The 9,115-nt window shown below is 37.5% G+C and overlaps 1 protein-coding gene across 1 annotated transcript in view; it reads right to left on the bottom strand.

The window, feature by feature from the left end:
* The window catches only part of crn (pre-mRNA splicing factor crn), a 44,841-nt gene extending 35,997 nt beyond the window's left edge, over positions 1-8,844 (bottom strand). Inside the window, exon 1 of the mRNA XM_076198084.1 lies at positions 8,690-8,844. Within this exon, the coding sequence (XP_076054199.1) occupies positions 8,690-8,728 (39 nt within the window). The 5' untranslated portion in view covers positions 8,729-8,844. The remainder of the gene's footprint in view (positions 1-8,689) is intronic.
* Between the last annotated feature and the right edge of the window lie 271 nt (positions 8,845-9,115).

Consider the following 9,115-nt stretch of genomic DNA (forward strand, 5'->3'; position numbering starts at 1 on the left):
TATATATATATATATAAATGGAACAAGAATGTATCATAACTAGAAAATAAACAACCACAGCAACTAAATAATGATATTACGGAGCACAGAAAAAAAAAAAAAAAGGAAACTATTTTTTTTTTCTACTAAGTCAACCAGTACCATTTCCTCTGATTGGAAAAAAGGGGCTGGTCATGGTCTAGGGGAAGTGACAGGGGACTTGATAGGACTGCAACAATTACCACAGTATTACTCTGCTAGTTTCAGAGGTCTGAGCAGTCTGGATTTATGCTAGGTAAGTCAACAACTGACTGGATCTTAGTTCTTTGTATTCTTGTGGAGCACTGACGGTTTTAACAAGGGTTTCTTGCAGGTTATGTTGATCTCAAGAGGGCATTTGACTTGGTGTATCATGGAGTGCTCTGGAAACTTCTACTGATCCGCAGGATTCTTGCAAGGATTGTTAAATTGATATCTGGCTTATACTCTTGGACAGAGAGTGCTGGTATGGAGATGGCATGCCTAGCTTCTTTCCTGTGGTAAGGGTGCATCCTTGCCCCAACACTTTTCAATACCTGCATGGACTGGGTTGTCAATCAATGTTGCAGCCCTAGAGTCACTACACAAAGAGGAGAGACTGCTTGGACTTCGGGCCTCCTGGACCAAGAACAAGTTCCGGGAGTTCAGGGGTATATTGAATAATACAGTTCAGTCTGTCCATGTACGTGGTGAGGACTCTGAGGTCTTGAAAATCTTCACATACCTTGGTAGTGTTGTGCATAACAGTGGTGGGTCATGCTTTGAAGGATTGGCATTGCCCATGGTGTTATGGACTCCCTCAACCAGAATATATGGCATTGTTGATATTTATGTAGGACTAAGATCATAATCTTCAAAAAACCACTTGTGCTCCCTGTCTTTCTGTACATTCTGTGAGACAATGACATTGAATGCTAACTTTTAGAGTTGACTTGATGTCTTGGGTACCAAGCACCTCCGGAGAATCATGGGGCATTGCTGGAATGACTTTTCATCAAACCAGTGGCTGTACTGTAAGACCCAGTCTAGGCCAGTTACTAGCATAATTTGTGAGTGCCAATTCTGGCTATATAGGCAAGTGGAACACTGCCAACATTGACCCCACTCACAAGGTTTTCTCCACAAGAGACAACCCTCAATGGAGGAGCTGAAGGGGACACCCACTGAATTCATGGTTGGGGCAAGTTGACTGAACTTATTGAGAGTTGTTTGGCGTAGGAAAGCCGGCTACATGGGACTTGCTCAGAGAGATAGTGGGTACTGTGAGTGAAGCAAGGTGTTCCCTGGTGTATGCCCCCAACTGATGATGATAAACCTTTCTATGGTAGGGCTAATACAGAGAAGTGATAAAAACAGGTTGCCAGCCTCATTTGCTGTTTTCCTGGTTGCTATAGATACAAATTTTGGGTTTAACATTTGATACTTGTATGGTCTTCAGCCCACATGCCATGGACAACAGCAGATTTCACAATCAAAATAAACCTATTGAAAACCATCAATAGCATTGATTTTGGAAAACTAAAAAAAGAAACCCTAATAACCATCTATAAACAGTTCATAAGAATCACCCTTATGAGGGAGGTTGCTAGCCAAGACATGCACCTTTACCCATCCCACACCCATTAGTTTTTCCTTGCCCATGTCAGAAGCAGTGCAGTAAGACACAACACCTCTACAGCAGGGCCTGACAGTTGAAGATGGCTTAACACCCCCTTCCCCCAACACACATTCACTATATGGCAACCCTCTCCCCTCATCTAATCATGAGAAAATACCTTTGGGGTGTGCTAAAACAGACATTCCTTTTTAACCTAAGGTCTTCCCCTCAAGTTCACTCCCTCCATCTCTGCCTTCCACTCTTTTTGCTAATCTTTCTTCACTCATTATTTCCATATGCCTTCATCATTCTAGTCTGACCATTCTGGTCTAAAATTTAGAGCATTCTGGTCTAAATTTATTTAGACCAGATCTATTTGACATTTCCTTTTCCACCCCCTTCTCTGCCTCACCTCTTCATTTCTCACTCTATACATCCTTGTAAACCCCCAACTATACTTCCTTAATTCATCTCACATTTAAATTCTGTGCCCTTTAAATTACAAGCCTCTGCTCCATACAGTATTGTAGGCGCAATTACCCTTTTGTACAGTTTCCTCTTTGTGTTCATCCCCAGATACCAATTTCTCATGACATGTTTCATCTCCCAAGACATTTACTTGCTTCCCTCACTCTACAGTTTGCTTCCAATCCCACTCCTCTATCACTTGCTACATGTGACCCTAAGTACTTAAAACTATCCACTTCCTCCATCATATGCAAAATATGGAAGTACAAATGTGATTGGCTGAAATGAAGGAGACAATGAATATCTAAAACATTGCTAGTTTAATCTAATGAGGCACCATTTGGCAAAATAACATCACCTCCTATCAGCCACTCAGCCTGCAGTAGGAATTATGGGTGGGATTAATGAATAAGTGTGCACATGGAATGTCTGATACATTTTGGTACTCAATTCAAATTAGTTACCTCCAAAATGGCTCATTAGCAATGTTGTGTATAGGGAAGAAATAATACTTGAGGATGAGATGGGTGAACACGTTCAGGATGGCACAGATCATTATTTCCCAAATTAATAGTGTTTTTCCAAACTTCTTTAGATTTGTTTTTTTGGGGGACTCAGCACTGCTAAAGACCCAATTGTAGGCTGTATTTATGTTTTGTGTTGTCTTTTCTATTAATAGAATAAGACCTGTTAGTTGTATCATAAATGTGAGTGTTTTGATTGTTTTGTCACAGATAAAACAAAATTAATTTTCTTAATGTCATCCAGGTTCATCACACATTAAGATTTACCCAAACAGCTGACCTACAGCTAATTTCATTACACTATCATGGCCGTAAACCAATCATATGCTATTAATTGGCCAATATCCAGTCAGTAGTCAATTGTAATTATTTTAGAATTCTGTTTCTAGTATTTCTGATGATAATTCTTGTGTTACAGAACTGTGATCAATACATAAAATTTGGCCGAATGATGCAAATTTATGACATGGTCAACCTTCAAGGATGGTGATTCCCACAATATACACGAGTGTTTAATATGTCAAAAACAATGGAAGTTTGTACTGCATACCTGCATGTAAACAACTGTCACTAGGTGCTGTCTCCTTGCATGACCCAACCTAACCAACTGCATTCCCCAGGCATGTCGATTTGTGATAAGACCAGATCAAAAAATCATGATGACGTCACCACCACATCATGGTGATGTCAATGCCCACGAGCAACACTTACACACACCATTGTATATTGGCTCACTAATACCAATACTCTCATTCTCTTCCCTTTTAATTCTTGTGGGCTAGATGACTGTCAAGCATGTATAAATATGTGGGGTTCATCTGGAAAAATACTTTTAGTTCCTGCTGACCACTGACTGCAGTTGCTTGGATGAAACATCTCTTTTCATCAAGCAGTCTGCCATCTGATGTGAGGCATCCATCCTGGAAACCTCATCAATTTCTCTCCTCTCTAACATAGCTTGCAACACTGCAATATAAATTTGTAATTGTCTGTCATCTACTTTTTTGCACAAGTGCAGAGTTTCTATGAGACTCTTGTTGTCCACATAACACCTGATTCTATAAATGCCACCTCTAGATATCTCACTTGAAGTACTGGCAAGGTAGTCAGCAACTTCAGCATATTCAATTAATGCCAGTATCTCAGCGGATGAAGTAGACTTGACTAGCTGCCTCATTTGTCTATTTTGCCAGAACAGAGGATATCTCCCTCCAATGGCATCTTTGAGAAATATCACAAATCCTCCCTGGGATCTGCCACCTGACAGGTTAAAAGAGGCCTCTGAAATACACTGTAGATGCCTGGTGTAAATTTTTCCCATTTTTGGAATATATAGTTTTATGGTATTAGTTTTCACTCTTTCCACAATTTTGTTAAGCCTCAGGACTTCTACCATGGTGACCTACTTTCTGGCCATACTTAATATACAAACCTCAAAAGCAATATTAGGTCTAGTGTGTGGCAATCCGGTTAAGTTCACCAACCAATGCTCAATATTTTGTATGCTGTGATTGTGAAAGATCTCCTGTCTTCAACATTGCCTGTTGTTTGCTGCCATGAGAAGTAACAAAGATGAGGCATACTGCAACTGATCAAGAGATATACTGCCATCATTGTTGGACACAGTATAAGACCAACATATTAAAAAAGGTTTGCAATCTGCACTGCCAAGGGAAACTAAATAACTGGTTCAATCACTTCTTGTTGAAACTCCTGAGTACCAGCCCATAAAAATTTGTTCCCATATACACACATGATATCTTCAACCTCCCCACAGTTATTCCAGTGAAATAATACTGGATCAAATGATGATATTTTCACTCCAAGGTGCAACAGCTGGTCCTTCACTCATAGATACCAGTGCTTAGCAGCATTGCATATTCCATAAACCATCTTCTTCAGCCTCCACAACTTACCCTTAGCATATTCTTGAGGAGGTCACAGGTATACCACTCTGTCGATATTGTTCCCTTGTAAGTAAGCTGCCTTCACATCCATCTGTGACAAATACTTGAGGAAGTATTTTACTAATAATGGTCACTCCTTTTGCAAAATCAGCCAACTTTATCACTTCTTTATTCTTGAGAATAGTGCAAATTGTAGACTTTGTCATACCATACTGAACAGCAAGATCAGATACACGAATGCCATTTTCTTGTTTTGCAATAATTTCTTTCTTCACTTCAATTGTTTTTCTCACAACTTTTCTTTTTCATCACTTTTTGCTTTCTTTGGAGTCATGACTGAGGACTAGTGTAGGAAAAATAAATGCTGAATGCAATAAAATTGATAACAAAAGCACAGCACAACTATTCAGCTCAGTGGTCAACAGAGAATTGTTTCTGTTTTGTCAGCAGCCATGTGTCAGCGTCGTTCAAGAACCGAAATTTTGTTCGAAAACAGAGGTATTTCCAGCTCGAATTTTTTGTTCAAAAACCAATTTGTTCAAGTTCAGAGATGTTTGAGAACCGAGGTTTGACTGTATTTATTTTTCTAATGCTATATCGCATAGGCATGCACTTCCAAATATTCACCCTGAATACTTTAAGGAATACTATACAACTTCTAGCAGAGGCCTGTAGACCAGCTTTAACCCCTTCCATACAATGATGCCTACACAGGCATAATGAGGCACAAGTGGGTTAATGAAGATGCCGGCGTCGGCACCTTGATTATATTCATTTTGTAGTTGGAGCTGAGTGACCTCCATATTCAGTGAACTGACCTGATCATATTTTGTTGTTATTAATATTCAGAGTGAAAGAGAATGAGTAATACAGCTGTAATTCAATATTTTATAATGCAAGTATTGTGATGCATCACTGTACATCAGGCAGCTGATGCTGCCCATGAGAATTTGACTCGTATTGAAGAGGTTAATTAACATCAGACTTGTCCCCACTATAATAGACTAGACTACCTCATAGGTGCTGAGGTCGAAGGAAAGAAAGGATGATAAATTAGTCTATTGTAACCTAACTATCCCACATAATCTAATCAATGTTTAGTATTTCAGTACCTCAAATTCTAAAGATCATCCGGGTTGTCATTGTCATTACGGATGCCGACATCCTGATTATTATTGTACCTTGGGTAATTAACAGTAATGGCAGAACCCCGTGTTCTCTCATAAAGTCCAAGGAAGCCCTTTTTTCTTTGTAACAGCGCTTATTAATGTAACCTGTAGTTGGAGAACATAATGTGAAAGCCATCATCTGATAGTGACTGGACTGGCATGGCATCTGGACCATATCATAGCAGCTTCATTTATTAGTAAATTTGCTTGTAGCATGTTTTTTTTGTTTGTTTTTATTTCCACCAAGAAAATTGGGTAAATTCTTAGTTGTGCACACCTACACAATGTAGCAATAGAAAAAAATTATTAATTTTGTAAATTATAATATAAATAATGCAATTTTCTTGGCAAAAATCAATAACAAAAAAGTTGCTACACCTATTTTCTAACAAACGAAGTTGCGGTAGATGAACGATACAGCATGTTTGTTTTGATAGATGCTGAGTTCGAATAAATGAAAGGATGATAAATTAGTCTATTCTAACCGAACCTAACCTATCTTCCTTATCTTACCTAACTTAACCTAACCTACATAACCTAACCAATGTTTAGTAATTCAGTATCTCAGATTCTAAAGATCATCCAGATCATCGTTGTTGTCATGGATGCAGACAGCCTAATTATTATTATACCTCGGGCAATTAACAGGCGACGGCAGAACCCCGCATTCTCTCATAAAGTCCAAGGAAGCACCCGGTCCACAATGTGAAAGCCATCGTCTGATAGTGACTGGACTGGCATGGTGTCCGTACCATATCTTAGCAGCTTTGTTCATTAGTAAATTTGCTTGTAGCAAAATCTTTTCTTTTTTATTAACGCAAAGAAAATCACATATTATCTTCATGTATTATAATTTACAAAATTAATATCTAATTTTCTGATGCTATATTCAATATATTATACTGCATAGCCTTAGGTGTGTACAACAAAAATAATACAGATTGCAGGAATTATTTTTTCACCATTCCTTAATAATAATTTCCGCAAGAAACGTTACTAAGAAAGGCTATTGGAGTTGCAACAAACAACAAAGATGCAAAAAATTAAAATATACAAATTGCAGTGCAAGCGGGTGGACCGTGGGATGATACTTCAAATTCCATTATCGCTAGGTACCAGTCTTTTCCCACATGCCCTATAGTGACCAAATCAATTAGTTGTTCCTACCATAATTAGAGACTATCCTAAGTCTAAGTCTAAGATTAAGGTTTTCACACCGCACTGCTATCATGATCATGAAGATTGAAGAATGTAGGTACCCCGGAATCCATGCGCGGCGCCACTGTCGACCATGTTATGTTTATGTCGCTATTTGTTGCAGACCACTAGCTTCTGTTTAGTTTAATTTGAATGCTTCCCGCGTTCAGCGGATGCGCAAGATATTAAAATTACCTTGTTGTTTTGCAAGTGTATGCCCAATTCTTTAAATAATTTTTTTTTAGCGATTTGAACGGAAATTTTGCTATCAAACTCGGCAACATAGTTTTCCGAGTAAAAATATTAAGGTAAGGTATCACTAAATATTATTTAAATATACATAAACATGTTTATCAACCTATTTTCTCCCGGATATGAGAAGCTTAAGAGCGTTGATCACTTGATGTTTGAGCTTAGGGTCATCACATATAGGCATATCACCCATGAATCTGATGTGTCCAGTTCGTGTTTGATTTTGTTTACACATCACCATTGACGACCAAAACCACACAATGATGGTTTTTGCTCAAATGCATAATTTATATATAAAAAAATAGCATATGGTTGCATTTTTTGACCTATTTTCTTCAAAATGTGTGATTTCCATGTAAAATGATCGAAGAGAAGTTACGTTTATATCCTCTGCAAAATTACCAGCCGGCAACCAACGCCGACCAAACCCAAACAATGATGGCTTTTGCTCAAATGTATAATTTTAAATAAAAATTAGCATATGGTTGTATTATCTGACCTATTTTCTTTAAAATGTGTGACTTCCATGTAAAATCATCAAAGAGAAGTTACGTTTTTATCCTCTGCAAAATTACCAACCGCCAACTGCCGACCAACGTCGACCAAAGCCGACCAAAACCACGCAATGACGGTTTTTGCCCAAATGCATAATTTATATATAAAAAATAGCATATGGTTGCATTATTTGACCTATTTTCTTTAAAATGTGTGATTTCCATGTAAAATCATCAAAGAGAAGTTACGTTTTTGTCATTTGAGCAAAAGCCGTCATTGTTTGGGTTTCATCGGTGTTAGTTGCCGGTTGGTCATTTTGCAGAGGATAAAAATGTAACTTTTCTTTGATCATTTTACATGGAAATCACCCATTTTAAAGAAAATAGGTCAAATAATGCAACCATATGCTATTTTTTATATATAAATTATGCATTTGAGCAAAAACCAACATTGTGTGGTTTTGGTCGACGTTGGTCGACTTTGGTCGGCGTTTAGTGAGACCCACCATTGACAGCTTCATGGTTGCCATGAAAAGGCAAATATGGTGTGATGGAGATGTCTCACATTGTTTTTGACATGCTCATGTGATTTGTTGATTCATAAAACCCAAGTATTCCGAATTTTAATTAAATTGGACCAGTGGTCTAGAGTTAATGTGTATTTCTTTACCGAAATCTTTTAAAATTATTTTTTTAGCCCGCATTTTTGGCTAGACTTTACCATAACAAAGTGTTAGAATTAAGGGTGGTAATTTGTAAAGACTTTACAAATTACCACCCTTAATTCTAACACTTTGTTATGGTAAACTCTAGCCAAAAATGCGGGCTAAAAAAATAATTTAAAAAAATCTTATCTCCCTTATTTTTTAAGCTATTTCAAAAAATTAAAAAGCATTTTGTTTCTAATAAAGTTGTCTTTCATATGCAACAATAATTCAAGGGTTATTTTTTCTTTTTTTTTAATTTTGTTGGGGTACCTAGAGAATGCACAAACAAAGCTAGGTTCTCATTATACTTCTGAAGCACTTTCTATAATTCAAACAGAACACATTGTCTAACTTACCTTTGCCACTTTGGGCATCTTCTGTGGTTTGCTAGTCATTGTAATTTGTTACCTGACGGGCGTTTAGCCCAGCCGTGTAAATATAAAACACCAACGTCTGTCACACATCAAACGATTTAACAATAACAAACACGAGGATCATAACTGTTGAGAACTGTCGTATATTTAATCAAAAGTATCGTATCACGTGCAAGGCTATATGACGAAATGGAAAAAAGGCACTTGAATGTAGGATCAATGACTGAGGAAGATAAATTGGTCTAGAATCACGTGCTGGACGTAATCTACAGCTATTATCTTCTGAGATTACATCCTAATACTGGCAATTTTTTTTAGAAGTACACAACTACGCGATAGGCAATAGCAATAGAAAATTAGATATTAATATTGTAAATTATAACACACCAATGTAATATATGTTTTCTT

This window comes from Oratosquilla oratoria, chromosome 14, assembly GCF_046742065.1.
Source record: "Oratosquilla oratoria isolate Oo_2021 chromosome 14, ASM4674206v1, whole genome shotgun sequence".
NCBI lineage: Eukaryota > Metazoa > Arthropoda > Malacostraca > Stomatopoda > Squillidae > Oratosquilla > Oratosquilla oratoria.